Consider the following 27273-nt stretch of genomic DNA (forward strand, 5'->3'; position numbering starts at 1 on the left):
ACAGGTGGAGATCCAGGCAAGTGGATGGCAAAAGTTGCCTGGACCTGTCTCAATTTTGTTTATTGCACTTACACTCTTCAGATATTCCATGAGGTGAAAACAAGCAGCCCTACTAAATGTGTGGTGCCCTGTTTGACAGCACAGGGGTAGATCTTCTCTGCAAATAAAAAATAGAGAAATGAGGGCCCAGATGTTTTGTAAGATATGAACCCTAGATTTTAAATTCCATTTAGTATGTGCAGTAGCTTTGACTTTCAGTAAAAATTATGGTTTGAGGACACTTAGCTCTAACTTTGCAAAATTTTGTGGCTGGCACTTCTGTCATCGTGCTTTTAGAGAAGAGGATACCATCTCAGCAGTCATACTCCAGTCATACTTTGCAGTGAAACCTTTCCACAATTTAACTTTAAAATCCTTTTGTGCCTTTCTTGCTGCTTGTCCTAATAATGGCTTTTCTTTTTCTCTTTCCAGTTACGAGTTTTCAAATTAGCAAAATCTTGGCCAACACTAAATATGCTGATAAAAATTATCGGTAACTCTGTGGGAGCTCTGGGAAATTTGACCCTGGTGCTGGCCATCATTGTCTTCATTTTTGCTGTCGTTGGGATGCAGCTGTTTGGCAAAAACTACAAGGAATGTGTCTGCAAAATCGCAAGTGACTGTGTACTTCCCCGCTGGCACATGCAAGATTTTTTCCACTCTTTCTTGATTGTGTTCCGAGTGCTGTGTGGGGAATGGATAGAGACCATGTGGGACTGCATGGAGGTTGCGGGCCAAGCCATGTGCCTTACTGTCTTCATGATGGTCATGGTGATTGGAAACCTAGTGGTATGTAATCAAAACATTAACAAAAATTATTTGGCAGGAGGGTGGGCTCAGTGCCGAATGCACTAAGTGTTCTGGCTCTACTTCAGCAAAGCACTTAGGCAGGTGGTTTGAAGCAGTGCTTAGAGTTAAGTATAAAAGCTTTCTTGAATTCGGAACAAAGTATTCTGCACCTTGCAATGTTGAAATACAGAGTGTAATGGTGGAGTGAGCGCTTAGACATATTCTTAATTTGTCTTTTGGCTGTTTGCAAATATTTTGTGCTTCACATAATTTTAGTTTATGGGCTCTTTATAAACCATTTGCAGATTTTTTATTATTTATCACATATAATTAGCAACTAAATAATCCAAGATAATTTCTGCTGTGTGATGGGTTATATTAAGTTTCTGATGATGTTGTGTAGCAAAGTTTATCTCCCTTTTTAGATTACAAGCTTTTGCATGAAAAATTTTTGGGGGATCTAAGGACACATTTACAGATATAAGACAGTAATAGGACATTTTTCAGTACTGGATATCAGCTAAAGCAAAATAAAAACCCCATCTTGTTCTGGAGGAAAGAAAAGGTATTTTTTGTTTGGTTTTTGTGACGTATTGGGACTTCCCTCTTAGGTATTACCTAATATGACAAATTTTTATAAAATAAATATTCCTCATTATGATAAACTCTAGAATGTCTTTTTTTTTTTTTTTTAATCTTTCTGCAGGTACTGAACCTATTTTTGGCTCTGCTGTTGAGCTCCTTTAGTGCAGACAACCTTGCTGTCACGGATGATGACAATGAAATGAACAATCTCCAGATTGCTGTAGCAAGAATGCAGAAAGGCATAGACTATGTGAAAAGAAAAGCACGTGAATTCCTCCAAAAAGCTTTTGTTAAAAAACAAAAAGCATTAGATGAAATCAAACCACTTGATGATTTAAACAACAAAAATAGCTGTATTTCTAACCATACAAATATGGAAATCAGCAAGGATCATGATTTCAATAAAGACGGAAATGGAACAACTAGTGGCATAGGCACGGGCAGCAGTGTGGAAAAGTACATAATTGATGAAAGCGATTACATGTCCTTCATAAACAACCCAAGCCTCACGGTGACAGTGCCCATTGCTGTGGGTGAATCTGACTTCGAAAATTTAAACACAGAGGAATTTAGCAGTGAATCAGATTTGGAAGAAAGCAAAGAGGTACTTAGATTTTGTGCAAACATTTCTCTATGATCATATGAACATTTTTCTTTCAGCAGAAGCCAACAAATTTAATTTCCTGATTGGAAGAACATAAAACTAGTCCTTAAATTACCACAGAAGAGATTATCCTTAAACTGGCTGGTTAGCATTCTGGTAGTGATGAAATTTCCTGTTGGGGTAGCTCATCTCCTTCTTGCCACTGTTACATTGCTAACAGTACTTCAGATATTGAATTATGCAAAGTGCCTTCCGTGCTGCTGCCACTTCAGTGTGCAGAAGGCCTCTAGTGCCTTACAGAATGTTGCAGTGGGGATTGGTTTAAATGCATTAACGGTATTTGAGTTTGGTTTCCACCTTCCGCTTCCCAGTCTTTATGGCCATCGTGTTACTAAAAACTTGACTGAATTAGGAAATGTAGCTTACTGTCTTATCGGCTGTCATTAATGTACCTCACCCTCCTTGCTGCTTCCTCTCCTGAGCTAGCCTTTCAGCAATTTTAATCTGTCACTTGCTGATCTCTAAATTACAGCTTTATATAGTGATCAATGCTTTTTACTCTCACTCCTCTGAGCTCCCACCTTGTTTATTTCGTATTATTTAGTCTCTTACCCACCTTTCAGTGGACTCTCTGAAATTTTTTTATGTTTATTTAGATTTATTTGTTCTGTTCAATACATCATTGCTACTTATTGTTACATGTAGTCATAACTCTTCGCAAGCTACAGACCATCATTCACACTTTTCAGTTTAAAAATGTCATTTCATTTACAGCAATACGTATCACTGGTACACCCATAGGACCCCTGCAATGCAGAAGGAAAACCAAAAATTTTATAAATTTTACTTAAGTATTTTTTTCAGCTATTCACTTACACTGAATATTAAAACATTCGAAACCATAAGAATTATTTCCTTATTTTAAAAAGTGATGTTTTCCTTAAAAGCATTCATTGTGCATTTGTGATCCTTTCTCTTCTTTACAGAAGCTAAATTTGTCCAGTTCTTCTGAAGGCAGCACAGTTGACATTGGACTTCCTGCAGAAGAACAACCAGAAATTGAACCTGAAGAAGCCCAGGAGCCAGAGGCCTGCTTCACAGAAGGTGATCAGAACAAAAATAATACTTATTCATGAAATATGGAATAAATGTACAATCCATTTAAACTTGGCAATCTTCAGCCTATGATTTTTAGAGAATAATTTACTGTACTTTTACAGCACAGTTTACAATATGAATACTGATAATGATATGATCTTTCAGATAACAATTAAGAAAACATAAGTTTATCAGAAATTTATCATTATTTTTAATAGGACAGAAATATATTACTCAGTTTTATTTTACTACCAACTACTATACTGCCTGAATTGACTTACAGTCTAATTACATAACAAAATAACACATTTTCATAGCACTCTTCATTGCTGAAATGGCTGTTGACTGGTAAATAAAAATTGCAGCTGGATGGTCTTGTGCAAAATGCTAAATGAATCTTCTACAAATTGGCCAAAGGAGAAGGAAAAGCCTTTGTGTGCCACCTCAGGAAAAAAATAACAGGCACATCCAGTTGACTCACTCATCCTTCAAGTTTCCATTCAAAAAGTTGGGCTTTTTTGCACCACTTGATATAACAGGATATAACATGTTTTGCTAAGTTATTTTCCTTGCTTGTGAGAAACGTCATGAGTGTGTGTGTATGTGTAGGAAGCAGGTGGAGACAAGGGACTAGATCTATGACTGTAATATAAACATACAAATGTCAGTTTTAGTACCTATAATCAAAATTTAGATTCTGAAAATGTAAGTATACTGGATGATGCCTTGACTCAAAAAACAAATTATAACTGATGTAAGTAATAATCTTAACTTCCTGCCTTTGTCTGAGAGGAGAAAATTACTGCCAGATCCTGACAGAAACTGGCTCTGGCCAATAAAAGACAACAGCAGTGTTTGGGTACCTGCCAAGCTGCTTATAGACCAAACTGAAGAAAACTCAATTACCCCTATAGTTATGTAACAGTATGATATAATAATAACTCTGATATGATTAAAATGCTCTAATCATAACTAGAATCCAGCAATTAAAAGGTATATACAAGAAAAACAGAAATAGCTGGCTTTGATAGGTAGCCTTGTACATGAGATATGTAGAAGGTGAAAACACAAGAAAAGGTTAGCATTGATAAATCCAAATCTGTTTAGGTCAGTATCACCTATGGATTGTTAATCAAAGAGATATCATGGGCATAGTCTGAAAAGCTGACTATGTATTCTAGGGTTGTCCTGAAATAGGGTGAGTCAAGCCAGGGGCTCTGTAGTAATACTTGACAGAGAAACACAAGTTGAAAAAGCACCTTCATACTAGAATGAAGTATGAAGTACTGGCCCAGATAGAGTTTGGAAAATAATTGCTGCTTTCAGCACTGGGATTGATATTTTCCTGGGCGTGATGACAGACAGATTTCTTTACAAATTACACTCGACTAGTAAGAAGTAATACTCTTACAGAGTTGGCTTTTGTAAAGAATAACGTTATTGATTATAAGCATTTTCTGCCTAAAATAAATGAAAGAGGAAACAAAATCAAGTTAACAGCTAAGTCAAAGGTAAATCTTAAATAAGTTAAGTGCATAAATTAGAGAAAAGCTCAGTATTCGGAACTGAGCTTCACACTATAAATACAAAAAATGTTTAATCAACTCTCCAAAACATGAAAAAAGTACAATTTAATTACTCTTTCACTTATAATAGTACATAAACTTACCTCAAATGTGAATGACATTTGCTAGTGTATTTTTACCTCGAATTTTATAATTTGCCTTCATATTGCATGGAGTTTATCTTCTTGTGTGTATCATATTGAGCATTTGATTAGTTCCTTAAAAATCAGAAATAATTTTTCTAATTCTTTCATTTAATTGTAAATTCTAATAGTCACATTGCTTAATTTTCTTGCTTTGAGAGAAAAAAAAAGGACTTTTAGGTAAAATCTGCTGGGTCTTACTAGATAACACTGTTTGTGGAAAAGTAGTGGTTGTATCCCTAACAGAATGCATAATCAACAGTAATACAATTCAGCAAAAATCCTCTCTTTAGTGTTCACAATACATGCTTTTTTATAGGCTGTGTACGAAGGTTCAAGTGCTGTCAAGTAAGTGTAGAAGAGGGGAGAGGAAAACAGTGGTGGAACCTTAGGAAAACCTGCTTCAGAATTGTTGAACACAACTGGTTTGAGACTTTCATTGTCTTTATGATTCTTCTGAGTAGTGGTGCTCTGGTGAGTAAAATATGAACAAAGTGCAATTTCATGAGAAAACTTCAATTTTGGCTTTTGAGGACGTAATTTTAGTTATGCTTTTCAAAAAGGTTAGAAAAAGTTTATTTTTAACAATATGTTCGAATAAAAGAAAGAGAGCTAATTGATTAGAAAGGCTTAAGCACATATTTGAAAGAGACTATAGTATGCCTTAAGCTTTGGAGGTGGTAACATGCAGTACAAGAGGAAAACATGTTTGACTTAATTATGTGAGTTTTCTTTCTAATTTTACCTGTGTATACTGGCCTATCTTAGGAAAGAACTGTGCCTCACCGAAAGTAACACCTTGGAGGTAGTCGCATGGGCAGACACATGCTACCAGTAAGACCTGCAGCTGGCTTATGTAGCCTTAGAAATGTTGCAGTTTGCTGGAAAAGTAAAAAGATTAAAACTATTTTTTTTTGTTATTATTGCTTTCTAAGAATAAGGACTTATTATATATATTCTTATAATCCATCATCTACACAGCCATACTTGAAGCAGACTAAAGATATCAAGAAAGAACTTGTTTTATGATTTATTACCTATGATTCTTAAAAAACATCAGACTTGTGCAGTTTTCACAATCATGGCCCCTAATTTTTCCACTAATTTTTCCATTGATTTTTTCAAAAAAAATCAATGACTAATAAAGCTATGGTTGTGTTGCTGTTCTACTCCTACAGAGATAGTTTCCCCATGAAAATTACAATTCCTTGGGGAAAAAAAAAAAAAAAGGGATAACAAATTGAGATAGCAGAAAGACACATGAGATAAAACCCATGCTCTCATGTGTTTTCTTGAAAAAAGATCTTCCTTTTTTGTTGTTGTTTTTGTTGCATGTACCACAACCTAAACTATGTGCAGTAAAAAAATGGAATAACAAAATGGAATAATATTTTGGAATATTTTTACTTACAGGCATTTGAAGATATATATATTGAACAGCGCAAAACAATCAAGACCATGCTTGAATATGCTGACAAGGTCTTCACTTACATCTTCATTCTGGAAATGTTGCTTAAGTGGGTAGCTTATGGCTATCAAACATACTTTACTAATGCCTGGTGCTGGCTGGATTTCCTGATTGTCGATGTAAGTAACATATTTCCTCGGTGTTAATTTTATATTTATTTTATGTTATTTATACTTTTCAATTGTAATATCTACATATAACAATCAATTTACTGTTCAATTTATAAAACAAAATAGATTGGAGGTTCACTGTTCTTTACTTCACACTTGCAATACTGTCTCCCTATATTACAGAGTTAAGAAGGAATAAAAGGGTCTGCTTACTGTAGATCTGTAAGCAGTTAGAAAGAGTATAACCCAGAATTTTATCAACTGTATTTATTGATCCCAACAGCATTGTAAAATAGAGAAAGAAGTGACTTTAGCAAGTAAATTTGTAAAAGGGAAAAATAATTTCATTTGCTTTGGAAAGTGAAAAATGCTCTCAAATCACCAGAAAAATACAGAATTCCAAAGTATTAATGTTTCCAGATATTACTTAACTGTTAACTTGTGACACTCTTGTTAATTTATTTATTTACCTATTTTATTCTTCTTTCCTATTACTTCTTTTTTATTTGAAAGACTTCCTATTCTTGAAGAAAGTAGTGCAAAATTAGATCCTTCTAAAGAAGTTTGTATCTCACATTTGTGGTATGTAAAGTAGTACATGCAATATAGTAATTTTTACTTTCCTGTTTTCATTTAGGTGTCTTTGGTTAGCTTAACAGCAAATGCATTGGGTTACTCTGAGCTTGGTGCCATTAAGTCCCTTAGGACACTAAGAGCTTTGAGACCTCTAAGAGCTTTGTCACGATTTGAAGGCATGAGGGTAAGACAACATGAAAGAATCTGAAATTATGCATGCATACCAAGAATCATGCATGCAGAACAAGGAATGATAAATCCATGCAGAAAGGCTGCACTATCTTTTTATCTATTGCATATCTTCTACTAACAGATAAGCAAAAAGCTTCATTGGTTCATCTAAATCCATATGCAGTATCACATAAAAGTTGTGTTCTTCAAGGTTACTTTACTTTCTAGCCAATCTCAGGAGTTTTTCATTTAAGGCTTTGAAATTACCAACAATGTGCTCTCTTAATGTACTCTTAATAATGAATAAAATATAACAGGATGTTATTAATTTTTTATTGATCATAATACTTATGCAGGAATCTAAATTAACATTAGTTAATAAATATATTTTCTGTTACCTCTTCAAATCTTCCACTTTATATTTGATAAATCAACTTTGGTTTATCCCGACTGGGTTTTGCTAGATCGCACCAGAGATATATTCAAGATATATTCATACTAGCTACTAGATATATTCATATTCTGAGTTTGATTAACTTAAAAAATAAATCAAATTATTTCTCTATGAAGTTATTCTTTTTGTAAAGTAAGTGCTTTTCTTACTTCAAAAAACTACAGTTATTTGATATTCAGTGCAAAGTATATAAGGTTCTTCAAACTTAGACTGAGTAATTTAAAGGCCCTGCTCACTCAAGAAAGTATTTTAACTTGTTTTTTTTATTTGTCTATGCCTTTTGTTCCTTAAAGCCACTGAGTACAAAACTCTATGTGCATGTTATTGAACTATGTTTTAAGAGAATGGGTTTTTTTTTCTACTTCATGGAAAAATGAGAGGAAACATTGTGCTAATGAATTTCAAAAGTCATTTATAATCAAATGGAATACTCTACAATATAGTGACTGAACAGTTCTGAGGTATAAATATTAGCTTAATGAAATAAAATGCAGATTCTTAGAATTATGTTCCTTAAATTGTATCCCTCAGGTTGCATATCTCTAGTTCACGATGCATCAGAAAAAAAATATTGCTAATAGATGATTACTAGAATAATTAATTTCAGTTTTGTGTAACCGTTTGACTTTGAACAGTTTTCTCATCATCTGAAATTCATAAATTGATAATTCAGCAGGGTAAGAGCTGGTCAAATACTACAGAGTGTATGAGTTTTCATTTAAGTGTAGGATGGCTATTTGATTTACCCTTTTTCTCTTTGTCTTTGTACTTACTGTTCATGAACATTCAGATAAATGTGTTACTTGTACAGATAAATGTTTGGGAAATTGCTGTCAGTTTTACTTCTAATAACTTCCTGGATCAGCTGCAGGAAGACTGTGAGAATAACACAAACGTTGCACAGGGACAAGGAGAACATCTCTTGAGATGATGTTAGAAAAAACAGAAAGATAATAGATGATAATGTTGGCTAACCAGTGAAACTAGAAAGTTAATGTTGAAAGTGATGAATAAATGTTTTATTCCATTCTCTATCCTTACATGATTTCCGTAGTAAATCTTTCTGTTTAAAAAGATTCAGGATGTTTATGGTGAAAGGAAGGTATCTGTTATTTCAGATCTGTTTGTTCCTTTCTTTTATAAAAAGTTTTTTTTTTCACTGAAAAAATACAAAGCTATGCCAACAACTCAATCATATAGTAGAATCTCAGATGTACAGCATGAGTAGTTCATGAGCAGCACATCATACAAGAATCACAGACAAACCTTGAAAGGGTTACAGCTCGGTCCTGCAAAGGTAATGGTAATCAGTGAAGTGCCTGATTCCAATCACATAACAAATTTGGCCAACTATGCAGTCCTTATCCTCACTGTGAACTATGCACAATTCTAAAAAATCATTTTCCAACAGCACTTGGCAAACGTTTACAACAGCAGTGTATTCAGAGAGATTAATATTAGTTTATGAATGACTCGCGAACAGTAAAAGGTTGAATTTGAATAACAAATGGTAAGAAATAATTGACCAGTTCATGATAAGATTATTATATCAAGTTACAGGCCTCTCAGAAACTTAGTTCGTTTCATAAAAGTCCATTAAAAAAGATTGTGTTATCTGCCAGAAGGAAGCAAAAATACATCAACCTCTTTGCTTTCTTATATAGCTTATAAACCTACATTGAACTATGGCAAAACATGCTGAGCTTTTTTTATTCAGCATGTTTTTGTAATTTTATGATTTTTACCCATGTTCAAAACTGAAAGATTTATCTTGAAAACACGAGACATCAAATGTATTCCCCCCAAAATCCCCAATATGTAAGAAACTGTGGTCATTTTGGAAAATAAAGGCTATTTTCACAGGAACTTTAAATTGGTATAGTTCCATAATTTTGTTATGAAATGACAGTACACAGAAGCTATGAATAGGCACATATTTTTGTTTCTTTTTCTTAATTAAATTTACAATTTTGATGAATTAGAAGAATACAGTTTTTTAATTAATTGGTAAACTTATAACTGTTCTTTTATCCCTAAGTATGAAATGTACTTCATTATATAGTCCACAGTTACAGGTTCGTTTTGTAAATATATTGTTCCATAAGTGGGTTAAATCCTCTTCACATAGCCAACAAAAGATCTATGCATCACTTGCACAAAACAGGATATAAGTGGTGCATAGCTTATGCTTGCTGTAAGTGAATTTTGCCATATATGTAAAATATCTGTTAATATTCTGCATTCTGAGAAATTTTAAAACTTTCTATAGTGAATCTCAAAATCAACTCCGCTCAGATGCTGGAAGGCAAAGTAAGGAATTGCTTTCGTTTGATTCAAATTTCTATCATAAGGTTTATATTCTCATCTCATTTAATGTATGTACTTAGAAGAACTATCTGCAAACTGAGATTTGAATATACCTATTGCTTTTTGTTTAGCTTTTTAGTACTTGCAACATAATGCTTTTGCGCTAGTTTTGAATTGGTATGCTTCTTATAGGTGTAGAATACTGAATATACATTGCTTTGCTGACTTAGAGAATTAAGTGACAATAACGCATGCATTTGTGTGTAATTTCACAAAATAAAGCATGTCATGCCGTGCTTGACTTATTTATTAAAGAAATAGTAGAAGGCAGCAAAAAATCTGAAAACCTCCTGCACTTTCAGTTTTGCATGCCTTATGCATATTTCTGGCTGATGGCTTTAAACATTTACTGTATTTCAAATTTCCAGTCCAATTTCATAACATTTAAAACTAAATTAGAGTATTTGATGTCTTAAATATCCTCTAAAATTCAATGGCTATTCCGTAGATTTTCTTACCAGGAAAGCTATAATGAGGCATTTTCAAGAGTTCTCCAAACCTCATTAGTAGGAAAACAACAATTTATCATATGATTAGTTATAAAACATAACATCAAGTGTCTGTCATTACAGATTCATGACTAATAACAAGATATATATTTCTATTTCATATAGGATAACCTTTCTTCAACTGGAATGGGGTGGAGCACTGGTTCCTCCCCTTATCTATATTATGGGTATAGTATTTCCCCCTTTTCTACCCTTACTGTTTACAGTGTGACAAATCACTACATTGTGGATTGAACGTTGGGAGGGACAGCACTATTAGTTTATATAGTCACCTCATACCCCTTCTTACTTGCTTTTAATATATGAACCTAATTATTTGAAATTTTTGATGTTACAGAAATAAGATGAAAACTTTTGAGAAAATTACTATGGTTGTTTTTGGTTATCTGAGTTCTTTTTGCAGGGGAAAGATATTTCAGCTGCTTTTAGATTTTTAGATCTTCTTTTACTAAAAAAAAATTCATTTAAACTATAATTCTGGCTTTCATGTTGCTTTTGAAAGATCTGTGCTTTAGTCTGTTACTCAGTTACAAACATTTGAAAATATCCCATTAAGTAAGTTTTGAAAATTGTTTATAAGACAGAAAGTGCATCAAAATACTGTGATCTGAATAATCACAGTATAGGTATTTGTATAATTGTAGTTTAAATTGTAGTTTAAATTTTTACAGAAGCTTTAAACTCATATATGTTACTTCAGTAAATCACTGTAAGTGTTTACAGATCATGGTATGATATATATTCCTTTCTTAGAATTGCTGTCACAGAATCTTAATAGGTCAAAAAGAACTACCGAACTTTCTGATCAATATTTTTAAGGTATCTTGCTTGGAGTTTAGAAATGTTATGAAGAAGTGTGTTAGCAATTCAGAAATTTGCATTTATTTTCATGTTTTTAGGAAAAAACATCGAAAAAAATTATCTCTGGTGCATTTGCAAGCACCAACTGTAAGAGGCTATCGCTTATGCAGTGTTCTTTTATAGCTTCAGTGTAAATGGTGCATCCATATAAACAGGATTAACTGTAAATTTAGCATCTCTTGATACAGTTATGGTTTGTGTATTTACTCTCAAGAAAGTTCTGCAAGTTTCCCTTACCTTTACAGAGAAATATATTTTCTTGATCAAAAATTTATGAATTATGAAGAATTTTTGTTTGAATACTGTGGTCTTATTCACAACCTTTGGGTTTTAAGGAAAGTCTCTTGGAAGCCTATCTCTCCTGAAACACAAGTTACAAAATTTACAAGATTTAGTGTAAACTCTGTGTATAGATACTCATGAATCAAAATAAATATTTAGTATTTTGAGATTTTTCTGAGACTTCTTCAGTTAGAAGAGAGCTTCTGAAGGAGTTATTTATATAGTTGAAACTGGTATGATTTTTATCAAGATTAATGTTTGTTTGTAATATCTTGAAGAAAATCCTTAGTTTTAGGATCACAGTTTAATGAAATTTATTTTTATAGGATATTTATTCAGAATTTGTATGAAATTTATTTATTTTATGAGATACCTAGTTTATATTTTTATTAAAAAAATTAAAGGCAAAATAAAGGCAATATCATATATATGCAACAGCAAGAGCAAAATATTATTTTTTCACTACCTCTAGTGAAATTTAAAGACATTATTTCCACATCAATTAATTATTCTATTTTCAAGTTCGTCTGTGTTAACAATACTTTTTGGTCTTCCCATCTAGCTACTGCCATGTGATGTATTGGCTGGCAGATAATTATTGTCCATCATACAGTCTGTTAAATAACATCTTTTTCCTTTTCTGTGTTCTGTCTCAGAAGTCTTTTGTCATGCTTTCTGTGGTAAGAAACAGAAGTAAAGTTGCACTGAGAAACCCCAGTATCTTATTAAATGTATAGATGTAGTTTGTCTTTAATAGACTGTTAGATGAATAAAAAAGCTACCAGTGACATTCTGCAGAGTCACCTGCACTTGTACAATAATAATTACAGACAAGCAGAAATGACTGCATTGCCTTGTTCAGGAAGTCTCTTTTCCTCTGAGACCTTTTGTCTCTCTGATCCTTTCCATCTGTCTATCTTTGCATATTCTCAGTTAACTCCAAAGTTTTTCTTTCTACTTACTGCTCTAAAAAGCAAGTTTCTTATAATTTTCACTCTATATTCTTAGCACAGTCTTCATTTTAGTCAGAAAACTGAAAACTTTTCATAAATCTTGTAATGTTAGAATTTTCCAGTTTTATGTCAGGTGGTTCACATGCCATTTCTAAGACATTGACAAATGCACTTGATTCTTTCACAATTTTTTTCCATGAAACAAACTTTCGTGATTTTTTCTTTATTTAAGTAACATCCTCTTTTCACTATTATTATTTCACTATACTTGTTTCACAAGTCAAATTCATCTCCTACCTGGTTAAAATGATTTTGGTTGAGAGTGTTTAGTCATTACTGAGACAGCACATTGCTAATAGCTTCTCAGTGCTATTACAAGATACTGTTGTGATGAAAAGGAACTCAAATAGTCATCTGCCCATCTTCCAACTGACTTATTTTAAGATTTTATACTTTTAATTTGAATTATTTAAGTATTTAAGCTCACGTTCACCTTTGTAACCTGAGCAAAAACCTGGATACTAGCAAATTACTTCACTGCACTGGTGGATGATCTGATAATTGATAAAAATTATGTTTGCAGAGATTTTTTTTTGTTAATTTTGTTTGTTGATTAAGAATTTTTCATCACTGACTGCCCAGCAGGTACATGCATTTCCGCTTCTTACTCGACAAAGCAAATAAGAATTTGCACATTTCTCTTCTACAAACCTAGCGCTCTGTCTTACATCATACCACACATATGCAAGGTTCCAGTTTATCTTATCTATATAATTTGAGAAGGGAAAAGCCAGAAATCACAAGACACCTCTGAACCTCAAAGTATGAAAAGATAACAAAGAAACAATCTGCAGGAGAGCTTCAGGACATTCCCTATTCTTCATAAATATGATTATGAGAAGAATTTCTTCCTGGAGACTGAGGAGTCATTCAAATATTTTTGGAAGGTATTTAAAGAGGGACCTTCTGCTCTACATTACCTCTCTTTGCATTTCTCATCACCTTTCAAGAGGGATTTTCAATAGGTTGATTCATATTTTGGATTTGGACTTACTGTGCAATTACCAAAATACTTTATTTTTTTAGTGGGGTGGAAACTTAATTGGAAAAGTCTGTAAATGCCATCTGTAAATAGAAGAGTTCCTATTATATGAATCAGATCTAGTTGAATTGGTACATGCACCTGAGTTTGATGATAAGTCAGAAAATGAATAATACATGTGTGTTAGAGGATGAGCACCAGTAGAAGAGTTCATGAAACAGTGAAAGAGAAATGTAGTTAAATACACATGAAGGAGAGCCATACATTGAATTCAAGCTGCTGGACTGCTGATGTCACCACTGACCGTTGCTGCTTGGCTAATGACAGACTGCTGGCATTCTTATGATGCCATGTTAAAAATAAATGAGCTGCTGGGCTGAGCTATTTCAAGTTGTTAATGCATGAAGAGAGAGAACAGGGGTTGACAGCTTTCAAGACAAAGGTTTTTTCCAATTATTCTTTGCCTTGGACCAGCAGGTAGCACCATCTATTTGACTCAGGTATGGGCTTTCTAGATGGTCTTGCTCAGATGTGCTTTTGATCTTCTGACTAGGAAATTTACTGTGTTCCTTTTGTCTTTTACTCCCTTGCCTCAACTCATCCACAGTTTAAGACAGAATACAGCTGTAGTTACCCTGATGCAGTCTTCCTTGTCAAGTTAGTGTTGTTTCAGCATCTTCTAACCTTCTTAGCATGAAGTTGCCAAATTTATCCAATGTTCTGTGTGAATACGTTAAATTCAGATCATGGGTGCCACCTGAGCCCCTGTTCCTTTCCAGTCATCGTATGCCTCCCTGACTCTGTGACAGGCCAGGCATGTAAGTGCATTCTTCATCTTTCAATGAATGTTCTCTCTCAGAGGTTTGTGTACATTCAGACATTTGCTGGGTGAGCAGGAGATACTTGAGATCTTATAGCAAGTGTTCTTATATTTGCTCAAGACTTTTAAGACAGTCTCCATTGCAGCCCAAGGCAATTTCAGAGGTTCTTCTGAGTCAGTAATTGACCTTCCTTCCTAATGCTAGGTATATTACTGCCAACTCTCTCTGCAGCCTGTGAACAACTGTATCTTCAGCCTCTGTACTGCTGAGACACATGAATGACTTTTTTACAGAGAGTTACTTAAAGAGAGAGAAGCTCTTCATCTCTGACATATGTGTATACAAGCATACTCTTTGCTCTTCCTTGAAATTCTTGAAGGTTCTCTTATGCGTTCTCAACTAGCAAGGAAGTACATGTGGGAGGAACATGTCCCACACTTGTTACAACATATATGAGAAATCATGCAGAGAAGAAAAAAATTGCTTTCCTCCATAAAGGTACTGGTGTAGTAAATTTTTTTCTACTTTTTGTGCTTGTGTACATGAATATTATTTAAGAAACTATGTACAGAAAATAAGTCTAGGGAATCATAATGTAATAACCTCTCTAGACTTCAATATGCACCTGCAGAGAACTGAGATAAGAGACAAGACACATTAAATCTTTGGTGAACTTCTGTTACTCAGATTATAAAAAGCTAAGTGGAAGCAGATAAAGTAGGTAGTCACTTCAGTTTTTCCTTTTTATTAGGAAGACTGTTCCAGACACAATCTTATATTTTTTCTTTTTATCTGAAAATTGGCAGCTTCCTTCTCTTTTGTACTGGGGACAAAGAATTACTTGCAAAATTGCTGGTTTGCTTACAGATATCAGGTGGTCTTGATATATCTGTTAATCAGGTGTAATGTCCAAGTTCCTGTAAAGCCTGTAGTTGCTGAGATACTAGGAGGTATTGACACTGTTTTGCTGTGAGATCTATAATAGAGTTATGATAATCACTGTATGCTTTAGGACCTGCCATGTAGCAAGGCCAATACTAATAAAACTTCCTTATATTTACATACAGGGATAAACTGTTACTTTGTATATTCCAGTGCAAATTCCTTATGCTGTCCAAAAAAAGATACAAAAACCAACAAACTGGATTATTAATTTTTACTGGCATAGTCAGCCAGAAGAATAGACATATAGTTAGCATTGGAGTAATTCTTGTACCTTACATACATTTCTGATTGGAAGATGAATGTTCTGGAAGTCTAAACACAAAAAGTCTGTGTGTATGTATATATGGAATACTGCTTTTTGTCTAGAAGACTCATTCTCATTTCCCACTTTTTTTTACTGGCTGAGATTTAAGATGATATAGATTCCACTTGACTTTGCAGATGTCAGATGTTGCTTCTTACTTTTATTTATTGTCATTCCGTATACTTGAAGCCATAGAACGTGCAGACTTGAGGCTCTTGAGCCTTGTTCACTTGAATGGACCTGGCACTTATCATCCCCAGTCCTGAGGGAATGCATAGGTAATTTTGAAAGGAAAACTCCAAGAACATCTTTTTCCAACTTAGTGGTATTTCATTCAATATGAAAGAATAACAGAAAAGAGGTCTGGGGGACATCCGGGGAAATAAAAAAAAACCCTTAAAAATTACATTTAGAATGATATACCCTAGATTTGAAAAAAAAAAAAAAAGAGCAAAACTTCAGATTTTTCAACATATTCCTAACAAGAGGAGACCAGCAGGTTTTTGTTCTCTAAATTGTTTAACTGTTGAAGAAATGCTACTTGACTTCTGCATTCAGTTCACTTTATAATTGGTTCTCTTTTTTTTTTTTTTTTTGTGTCCATTTGTAGTAACTTACATGTGAAGGTGTTGTGTTTGCGTATGTACAACTCCTGCCATGGATATTTATTATGTAAGATAATATCCTTATTATCCTAAAACACCGCAAGTGTTCTCAAATACAATACAGAAAATGTAAATGGGAGGAAAAAAAAAAAAAGTTATTTCTTCCAACCATTTTGAAGAAATTAAAGACTTCTTCCCAAACTGGACTTCACAGTCAGCCCCGTAGCATCTGACCAGCATGTAAAAGTCCAGTTTCGCATTATACCTAAGTAGGGAAAAGGCTCAACACTGTTGCAAAACACAGAAACAAACAGACAAAAAAAATCAGCAAACAACAACAAAAACACAAACAGAAAACAACTTCTAAAAGTTTTAATTTTCTTTTCTTCTTTTCTTAAAAAACCTTCCAGGGGGACTGGATAGCTCAAGGGGTTGGTAATAGGATACAGAGCCTTTCATCTCTAGGTCACCAGTTCGCATCCAGGCCAGGTCAGTAGTGACCAAAAATTGTTACCATTTGATGGGTATTCAGTGACCTATATGAATTAAGATGTTGGAACAGTTGTTGGAACAGTTGTTGGAAGCTGTTCAGTTCTTACTCAGGATCTTTTTTGGCAGTCTCAATAGAGAGACTGCATTACATGTTCATCTGACGATGCAAAACCCTTGGTTGGCATTTTGTAGAAATCTTTCTTTCTACAACTATTTTCAGTTCATAACTGTTGTAACAATTACTGTAGCTGTTAGGATTCTGCTGCCTGTTCCGGATCTGTGCTGTGGTCCAATGGATCTCAGAGTTGTTAATAAGGTAACTGCCATGAGCATTCAATTTATGCAACAAAACCCTTCCTTCATGTGAGTGTAGATAACCTTAATTTATTTGACTTATGGGAATAAATTCCCATCTTCATGTCTTGACATTTCTATTTTCAGGTTTGTCATTAACACTAAACAGATGAGTCTCAATCCAAAATGCATCCTGAACAGGAAAGAGGCACTAGCTGGCTTAGAAATGCAGAACAGCAATACCATAATGCAGTGACATAGATCAGGTCAGACTAAGAATAATTTCCTGAATCATTCCTTATTTTTATGTTTTTCTCAATTTCATCAACCTAAATAGCAACAGATTGATTCCCCCTACTGGATAGTAAAACAAGATTTCCCCCATTCCTTTGAGATGAGGATTCTTATATTTAGACCTTATTAGTCTTTCTAAATAAAAATTTTAATATGTGACTAGCTTATGCACACGTGACCTAAATATTTCACATTTTCTGTAATAGAAATCTCAAGAGTACAAGCATGCTTTTTCTAAAGTTATCACCAAAACCAAAAGCTGTCCAATAAATTTAAATCTTTAAACCTTCAGGTTTTTATAAGTGATAGGATAATTCTGTGTAACAAACATTTCTATCCTCTGGAAATAGAGGAGATCTTTAAAATGAGATGGAAATATGCCCTGAAAATAACATTTATATCTAAGATCTCTAAACAGGTCCTAATTCCTGGTCATAACTTTTGGGAGGAGGAGGGTGCTGAGTGACAAGTAACACTGCCACAACACTCTGCTTCCAAAGGCCTTCAAGAGGCTGTGAAATACAGGTAGTAAGACTGAGCAGCTCTGAGCTTGCTGGAAATCATACTGACTGGGGAAGATTCTTGTGTGCTGCAGAAAACAGGGACAACAAAGATGGGTTTAGACACCTTAATATATCCATTCCTGCCTTACTGTAGGAATTGGATTACTGACAAACAGATCCCCTAATATATATTCTGTTTGTCTTTCTATATAGTCATAAAGTTTTACAGAGAAGAAAATAAAATTTAAAATGTAATGCAATTATTAAATGAGAAGATCTGACATTGTATATTTAAGCAGAAATGATTACTCAGCTCTTCAGCCAAGCAGATATCACAAAAGTTTTGGTAGCTCTGACAGACACATGCTATTACTTACTATATCTATCAGAAAATATATTTTTTCTACATAAGTAATTATTCACCTCTTGTCTACAAGGGGCTAAGCAGATGACTAGCCAAAAATAATTTGAAATGCAAAATCAAAATCCTAAATATGTCCTTGGCACTTGTCTTTCTTTAGCTAAATGAAGGGTGTTACTGACTTAAACTCGATAAATGAAACAATAAGACTGGAGCTTGAAATAAAATTATTTTGATTCAAATAGAAACATATTGCAAAACTGTCTTGCTTTTCTATACAAAGAAATTAATCTTTGTTATAATCTTGCATGGATCAATAAGGCAATAAAGATATGTATATTCCTGCATAATCCTTTTAATAGAGACTTAGTTTCTAGATTCATGGCATTTGTGTATTCAGCTTAAATTTCAAAGCTATTTTGCTTAAATCTACAGGTTGCCACTTTTATTTAAATCATCTTTAAGCTATGATTTGTTGCATTTTTTGGTTATTTCTGTATTTGTACTTAACACATATCTCTTTTTATATAGAAACATCAGTGTCAGGTTTCATCTTACTACCACCAGGTCTTCTATTTTGTTTTACTTTCAACTATTTTATTTTTCTTTTATTATTATTATTTTTACTTATTTTTCTTTTGTAACATGTACTAATATTTAATGTTCAAAAGAGCAATGCAGTGCTACAGTTATCAATGTGTTGCATTAGCATTTGTAGTATTAGTTTCTTAAAAAACATTTATTAAGCATTGGTAAAACAGTATACAAAACCTCACTGCTGTAAGTATTCTTACACTCTTTTCTTTTTCCCCCTGTATTTGTGTACTAGGTGGTTGTGAATGCCCTTTTAGGAGCAATTCCATCCATCATGAACGTGCTTCTCGTTTGTCTTATATTCTGGCTAATTTTCAGCATCATGGGAGTAAATCTGTTTGCTGGGAAGTTCTACTACTGTGTTAACACCACAACTGATGAAAGGTTTGATGTCGACCAAATCAACAATTTTAGTCAGTGCGAGGAACTCATAAAAAACAATCAAAGTGCCCGATGGAAAAACGTGAAAGTAAACTTTGATAATGTAGGATTTGGGTACCTTTCTTTACTTCAAGTAGTAAGTGATCACTCTTTATATACCTCTTATTGTTTATATATAATAATGAAAAGGGATACTAGCTCCAAAAATGGAAAAGATAGATATTTACCTGATGATTTTTATCTGTGACTTAGTAATAGCACTGCAATGATAACTAATTACTCTTTTCATAGTAAGCAGCAGATAGAGGCTACTAAGAATAAAGAATTTTTAGGACATTTCACAGAACATCTGTTAGTCTTCCTTTATATCTCCTTTAGTCCTCCAGCCCCTTCTAATTTTGAATTTCTGTAAGTATTTGAATACAGTTTTACTGTTGATGAAAATCAAAAAATTGCATTGGATCAATCAAGTTAACACCTACTGGAGTTTATTTACCAAAAAAAAAAAAAAAAAAAAGAAGAAGAAAAGACTGGCAAATATGTGTCAAATGTCAAAAGTTGTGCTCTCAGAGCATCAGCTACTGCACTTTGATTTCAGTAGCTTACTATCAGCCCCAGCTTTAGTTAACAAAATGTTGGACTCTAACCTGGGTTATGTGCAGTCAGCAAGCTCCATATTTTCTGAGGTTTATTATCCAAGTTAGTAGTTCCTGTTTTTAGGTTAGTTAAAATTTACTTCAGTTGCATGATACAGTGATTGATGTGGACCTGCAAAGGATCTGAAGCAACAGTACTGAGGTTCATGAACTGCCCTTTCCAGCTAATGTCATAGCATGTTGCTGGTATGACTTTGATAAGTCTGACAATTTAAATTTCACTGTGGTTAATTACATCAGGGAAGTGCGGACTGTTTCTTTTCTCCCAGTCTGTTTCTCGAGATCCGTTGGCCTAGAATGGGGAAAGGCAGGTTTAGAAGGCTCTCTTTCTTAGCTACACTCAGAACTAAGGCACCAACAAAACTCTTCCCAGGTCTGCATCCTTTCCTAGTAGTAACCTAGTCTGTCCTGGCACAGGAGTAAGACCATGGACCCTTCTTCCGGGCTTATGGCCTCCGTCGCCACCCCACAACTATTTGCAGAGTAATAGGTATTGCAGTGTCTCAGTTAAGCGTGATTTGTGCTATCTTCACCCCAATGGTGATGACAAAAATATTTCTGACATGAAAACTGAGGTGCTTAAGCAATTGCATAGCTCCAGGTGCCTAGTTCAGAGAAATGTGCCTATTGTTCCCATGGTTCCAAATGGGAAAATTAATCTAGGTCTGTCAAAGGGAGTACTCAGCTGTCATAAGAGAAAAAATCTCTACCATATAATTTGAGTACTATTTTACACAGGTATTAAATGCTTTCCTAGTGGATGGAGTTTGTTATGTGAGTAGGATTTCACTTCCACCATTGCTTATTTTTTCTGTTTTACAAAATGCATGGTAAAGTATGAAGAGATTTCTGTGTTTTACATCCAAAAAAAAAAAAAAAAAAAAGGATTAATTCCCAGTGTAGGAATTAAACATAGCCATTTCATATAGAACTACTCTAAACAACTGGAAGATAATATTAGAAAGAAATATTCTAAGTTCCAAAAATATATCATAAACGTGTCAATGTGGAATTTTAAGTCAAAATAAATCTTACAGAAATTCCTTTTTGAGGTTGCTTGGTGGAGGGAGGAATGGACCTCAGAAAAAGAAGATAAAATCAGTTTGATTTGTGGGTGTGGTTTTTTTTTTTTTTTGGCTAGAAAAATACATGGCATTGATAACAATGTTATAATTCTTTCCTGCCCCAAAATACAAGCTAACAATATGTGCTATCAGTGTTATCAAATTTTGTAGACTTTGGAGATCAGAGACATATACCATTTTCCAAGTGTTATATAATTTGCAATTTGAATATACTTAACTGGAAAATAAACATTCGTGCCATGGATAATGGTAGTTTACAATTGTCTCTGTAAGACAATTTATCTCCTATGATCCAGCATAGCTCGTATTAGTCTGTGTGGATCTGCAAAGTTCCTTTTTTTACTTGGTTGGAACTTGTACGAGTATTTCTCTGTGTCTAAAGAGAAGCATCAAAGCAAACACACATCTCCTGGAGAACTTTCACAATTCTCATGCATCAGTAAGTAAAGAGAAAGAGGTAGGTGTGCACAAAGAGATGTGACATCTGCCTGGATACTGTTACAGCATCATGTGTTTATAAGATAACTTCCCATCCTAGTGTTTGGTAAGTAAATCTCCTGGAAGCCTAGGTGATTACCAGGATAGTATGTGGCAAACCAGGTCTCAAAACACAATATTGTATACAATATAAAACGGATCTTGGTAAGTGTAAGTAAAATACTCAGAAGGTGAAATCTGGGGCTATGAGAGAGTTTAGGGTGGTTTCGAAGCTCCAACAACTTAGTATGTTAACAAGGAAATAGTATTCTGTCTCAGAATGAGAATGTTCCTGACAGTTATTTCTGGTAAAGAAACAGAATATTCTACAACATTACTTATAATTAAACCGGAAGTTATTCATCAGGGGAAAAAAAAAAAAAAAAGAGAGATACCTTTAAGAAAGTAAATTGGATGATTTTTGTTTTGCTGTATTTCTAACTACAGTTGAATTTATGTCTTTCAAATATCCTTGTGGGAAACATACTTGGAACAGATGCTGATCTAGTTATGCTGCCATAGTCTTTGAAATCAATGAAATACTCTTGATTTAAAGAGTAAAAGACAAGAGTCTGTTATGTCACTGAGAATATACAGTATATCTACATAACTGAATATCCATAAAAGAAACTAAGATGTTGATCTCTTAGTCACTGGTGTGTGTTATTTTCTCTTCAGTATGCACAAATGTCCAAATAAAACTTTGTTAAAGAAAAATCACTGCAGACAAATTTAAGCTTAACATAAGCAGGCATAAGCACTGACTACACTAAAGAGGACGTTCTTTCATTAAATCTGATATCTTGACAATGAACATCCAGTTCAGTTGTTCTGCTTTGCTCAGACAACATACTTTAAAAAATGCAAAATCTCTACTGAGCTTGTGGCTTCTACTTTGGAAATTACGGCATCAGGTTTGTTTGCAGTTAAGCTCCTCCTTTGCAGCTAATTTAAATTTTTTTTTGCATGACAGTGATTATATTCATGGTTTCCTAATGATTCACAAGAAGAATCTACAAAAAAAAATCCAAAATATGATGAGGGAACATATTTTGTTATCAAAAGAAGCCATCTTTTAATTAAATTTTGCTTTTTCTTCGTGTCTTCAAGAATGGTAATTTTTCATAGGTCTGTTTGACTGAGTTTAACAGATTTTATTTCAGATATTTTGACTACAAGATATACATATAATGTTAAATCCTTTTGGTCCCCACTCTCTTTTCAAGTCTCCTTTTTAATAGTAATAAGAATAACAAACCTACAACAGCTCAAATACTCACATTTTCTGAGCTCATCAGATCATCATTTCCCTTTGTTTGCCACGTTTCTGACTGATATAAGTGGAAGGGACATCAGTCTTCAATTACAAAAGCTATTTCTTACCTGTACCTAGGCTCCACAATTGATGTGACTTTGATGAACCCATTAAAATATTAATCATTTGTGATAAATTAGTTGGCTATACTTATTGTCTGAAATGCCATTGCTCATATAGAGACAAAACAGGGGTGCACAGTAGTGCATCTACTATGCAGCTCTGAAGAAAGTCAAGAGATTAAATTATCTAGAAATCTTGTATTATGCTAATAATTCCAGATACTGTACTCAGGTGTTGAAAATAGTTATATAACTTTCTTAAAGCAATATGTTTAAACAGGTGTGTACTGTTCACAGGCTACATTTAAAGGCTGGATGGATATTATGTATGCAGCTATTGATTCAAGAGATGTAAGTACTGCAAATATTTTAAATACCTTTTTCTTCTTTCAGATTTTTTTTATAAAATATATATATTGCTTACAAAAGCAATTAATATGTATATAATAAAATTAACCAAATTAAATCATCTGAGACAAATTCTGCTGTAACAAATTGCTAAAAATTGAAAGTGAACTGCCAGATGCTGTAGGCAATAACTATAATGGGCAAAAATACATTGATTTCAGTGACAAGGATATTGTCCAAATACAACATATTCTGCACATTTTGTCCAAGGTTGCTGCTTATTCAGTTGAAATTTTTACAAGAAATCTAAGGAATTTCATTTTTTTTCCTTAGGTATTACTGCAACCCAAGTATGAAGACAACTTGTACATGTACTTGTATTTTGTCATCTTTATCATTTTTGGTTCTTTTTTCACCCTGAACCTGTTCATTGGTGTCATTATTGACAACTTCAACCAACAAAAAAAGAAGATAAGTATTTTCTTTTGCTTCTAAAGATACCGCAAAACATTGATTTTTGTAAGGTTCATAATGTATGGAATGCACACTCAAACTTTGTTCAAAATTGAAAAAGCTGAAGAACATTATCATTACAAATCTTACTCAGGAAGCAGTGTTTATATTAACTGATGCTTCCTCACATATCAGCATATCTAACTATCCAAGGGAGTATCTCTTTAGTCAGTCACTAATCTCAGTTTCCTAAATGATTAATCCACATTTGCCTGTCCAATAAGTGACTTATATATGGTGCCTTTTAAGAACTTTTGAGGGAAGAATCTTCCTTAAGGCATCCTTTTAGAAAGTTGTAATTATTTGAATTTAAAAGATTTCAATATAAACATTACTGGCAAAAATGTCTTCTTATCTATCAGAAAAAATACCATTTCAACACAGATACAAAAGGAGCAAATCATCTTTGTCAGACATGACAGTGTGAAGTGTTTAATGTTTAAGTCTGACATATGATGCTGAGAGTCAATGCATGTGCTTACGTGTAGATGTCTTGTTTATCACTGACAGCATACCTATGCCTTTTCTTCAGAAATAATAAAGCCTTTAACTAAAAATTCACTAGGCTTAATTGTTAACTAAGCTTGATAATACATGTTAAAATATAAAAATATCTGTTGTGCAGATAGCTCAATGTCAGCATAGTCTTGTGTCTTCACGATAACATACATATATATAATATGATATACTGTTCACTTTTCTCTAAATTTTCTTTTATAACACTGTGTATAAATGTGATTATAACCACTTTTGATTTCATGTTTTTACTTTGGAGGTCAAGACATATTTATGACAGAAGAGCAGAAGAAATACTACAATGCAATGAAAAAGTTGGGATCCAAAAAGCCACAAAAACCTATACCAAGACCGGGGGTAAAATTATTTCTATTCATCAGGCCAGTAGTTTTTTATGAAGAGCTCAGTTTTCATTGACATATACAGAAGAGAAAATTGCTTAAGTACAAATTTTCTCTAGTCAGCAAAAGTGGAAAATAAGAACGTAGAAAGAAAATTGGTTAATTTTTCCATTACAGTTCCAGAGATTTACTTTTGGTAAGAAAACAAAAGACATGTATCTTCTTTTACTACAGCAATGAAAAAAAGAAATGAAACCATTAGTTTACCTACAGCTAAGATGTTTCAAAAATGCCTGAGGAATTCAGCTTCAAGTGAAAAAAAAAAGATGTGTTTGTAAAGCCAGGATCCGGTAGGGCTAAATTTCATTTATAAATCTGCCAGGTGGATGAATGGATGGATGAAGACTATCACAGTGCATACATGCAAAGGAACCCGAACTAAGCTGTTGTATTCACTTTGACTAGTCTTAATTACTCTCACTAATTACTATTTTTATTGAAGTCTTATAGGGATCACTGAATATAAATTTCTATTCCCTAATAGGAAATGAAAAACAATTGTAAATCGTATTGGATGATTCTTTTTTCTTCTTTTCTCCTCAGAACAAATTTCAAGGCATGGTATTTGATTTTGTGACCCAGCAAGTATTTGACATCAGCATCATGATTCTTATATGTCTAAACATGGTTACCATGATGGTAGAAACTGATGACCAAAGTGACGAAATGGAAAATATTTTATACTGGATAAACCTAGTATTCATTGTACTTTTCACTGGAGAATGTGTACTGAAATTAATTTCACTTCGCCATTACTATTTCACCATAGGCTGGAACATCTTTGATTTTGTAGTTGTCATTCTCTCAATAGTTGGTAAGTACTGTTTATTGTACTACTTGCAAAAAAAAGAGGATAAAATAAATATAAAATGAACATTTACTCAAGGGGCTTCATGGTTGGCTTTTGCCACTGTAAGGTTTACAAATTAGTAATGCAACTTTCATTTTCTCTAATAATTTGTCTCATCTGACAATAAAAACTGTTATTACCACTGAACATATATGATGCCTGTAAATTTTAAATGTTATAAGAGAAATTATACAGTGGAATTTACAGAATATCTTTAATATGTAACCAGCAACTTTAAAATCAGTCTTATATTTAAATTTCTATTATAATATGGAGAGTAAGTGGTAAAACCTTCCTTTTTTCTTGTTCTGTTTTAGGCATGTTTCTAGCTGAAATGATCGAGAAATATTTTGTGTCCCCAACTCTGTTCAGAGTCATTCGACTTGCCAGAATAGGTCGAATCCTGCGTCTCATTAAGGGCGCGAAGGGCATCCGCACTCTGCTCTTTGCTTTGATGATGTCTCTTCCCGCTTTGTTCAACATTGGCCTCCTGCTCTTCCTGGTCATGTTTATCTATGCCATTTTTGGAATGTCCAACTTTGCCTATGTCAAGAGAGAAGCCGGTATAGATGACATGTTCAATTTTGAAACCTTTGGCAACAGCATGATCTGTCTCTTCCAAATTACCACATCTGCTGGCTGGGATGGTTTGTTAGCTCCTATTCTCAACAGTGGGGAACCAGACTGTGACCCATATAAAGCTCATCCAGGCAGCTCTGTGAAAGGAGACTGCGGCAACCCCTCCGTTGGGATCTTCTTCTTTGTCAGCTACATTATCATATCGTTTCTGGTGGTGGTGAACATGTACATTGCTGTGATTCTGGAGAACTTCGGCGTTGCTACAGAAGAAAGTGCTGAGCCCTTGAGCGAGGATGACTTTGAGATGTTCTATGAGGTCTGGGAGAAATTTGATCCAGATGCAACACAGTTCATGGAATTTGAGAAATTATCTGATTTTGCAGCAGCACTTGAACCTCCTCTTCATCTACCGAAACCAAACAAAGTCCAGCTTATTGCAATGGATCTGCCCATGGTAAGTGGGGACAGAATTCACTGCCTTGACATCTTGTTTGCTTTCACAAAGCGTGTGTTGGGGGAAAGTGGAGAGATGGATGCCCTCAGAATACAGATGGAAGATCGGTTTATGGCATCAAACCCTTCTAAAGCCTCCTATGAACCTATTACAACCACACTAAAACGAAAACAGGAAGAAGTCTCTGCTGTCATTATTCAACGTGCTTATAGACGTCACCTTTTAAAGCGAACAGTAAAACAAGCTTCCTTTATCTATAACAAAAATAAAACTGAAGGAGGGGCTGGTCTGGGTATCAAAGATGAAATTCTTATTGACAAGTTGAATGAAAACTCATTTACAGAGAAAACAGATATAACTGCGTCAACAGCGGTTTGTCCACCATCTTATGATCGTGTAACAAGACCAGTCAAAGAAAAGCATGAAAAGGAAGGTAAAGATGTTCAGAAATAAAAGTAAAATGCAAGTAAAATAATCTATGTGCAAAATAGTTAGTAGTCTGTAAGGGTGATGAGTTTGTGTCAACGGGACTCCTGATAGGAGGTCTATGCCAAACGGACAGTTTTTACAAATGTACTGTATATTTAAGGTCAGTGCCTATAAAAGACAGTGACCCTCGTCAGTAACTGTGACTCTAATATGGGGGAAACAACCTTGACATGAGGTTACTGTTCTCACTACCAGCTGACACTGCTGAAGAGAAGAGAAAAAATGGCTACTCAGGCTGTAGGGACTAAAGGGGTGCAAACCAGTAATTTGTGTGTTTAACATTAGACAGTAACTGTATCCACTGTTTGCATTTCAACT

General features: G+C 34.0%; 1 protein-coding gene across 1 annotated transcript in view; it reads left to right on the forward strand.

Moving 5' to 3' along the window:
• LOC104573475 (sodium channel protein type 1 subunit alpha) overlaps positions 1–27166 on the forward strand; it is a 79552-nt gene extending 52386 nt beyond the window's left edge. Inside the window, exons 17-28 of the mRNA XM_088519492.1 lie at positions 472–828; positions 1535–2017; positions 3004–3121; positions 5143–5297; positions 6237–6410; positions 7039–7161; positions 19065–19346; positions 23103–23156; positions 23487–23624; positions 24435–24539; positions 25127–25397; positions 25751–27166. Of these exons, the coding sequence (XP_088375618.1) occupies positions 472–828; positions 1535–2017; positions 3004–3121; positions 5143–5297; positions 6237–6410; positions 7039–7161; positions 19065–19346; positions 23103–23156; positions 23487–23624; positions 24435–24539; positions 25127–25397; positions 25751–26919 (3429 nt within the window). The 3' untranslated portion in view covers positions 26920–27166. The remainder of the gene's footprint in view (positions 1–471; positions 829–1534; positions 2018–3003; positions 3122–5142; positions 5298–6236; positions 6411–7038; positions 7162–19064; positions 19347–23102; positions 23157–23486; positions 23625–24434; positions 24540–25126; positions 25398–25750) is intronic.
• Positions 27167–27273: the final 107 nt, after the last annotated feature.

The sequence above is a fragment of the Tinamus guttatus genome, unplaced genomic scaffold (assembly GCF_059628265.1).
Source record: "Tinamus guttatus ecotype Peru unplaced genomic scaffold, ASM5962826v1 Tinamus_guttatus_pri_ptg000060l, whole genome shotgun sequence".
NCBI lineage: Eukaryota > Metazoa > Chordata > Aves > Tinamiformes > Tinamidae > Tinamus > Tinamus guttatus.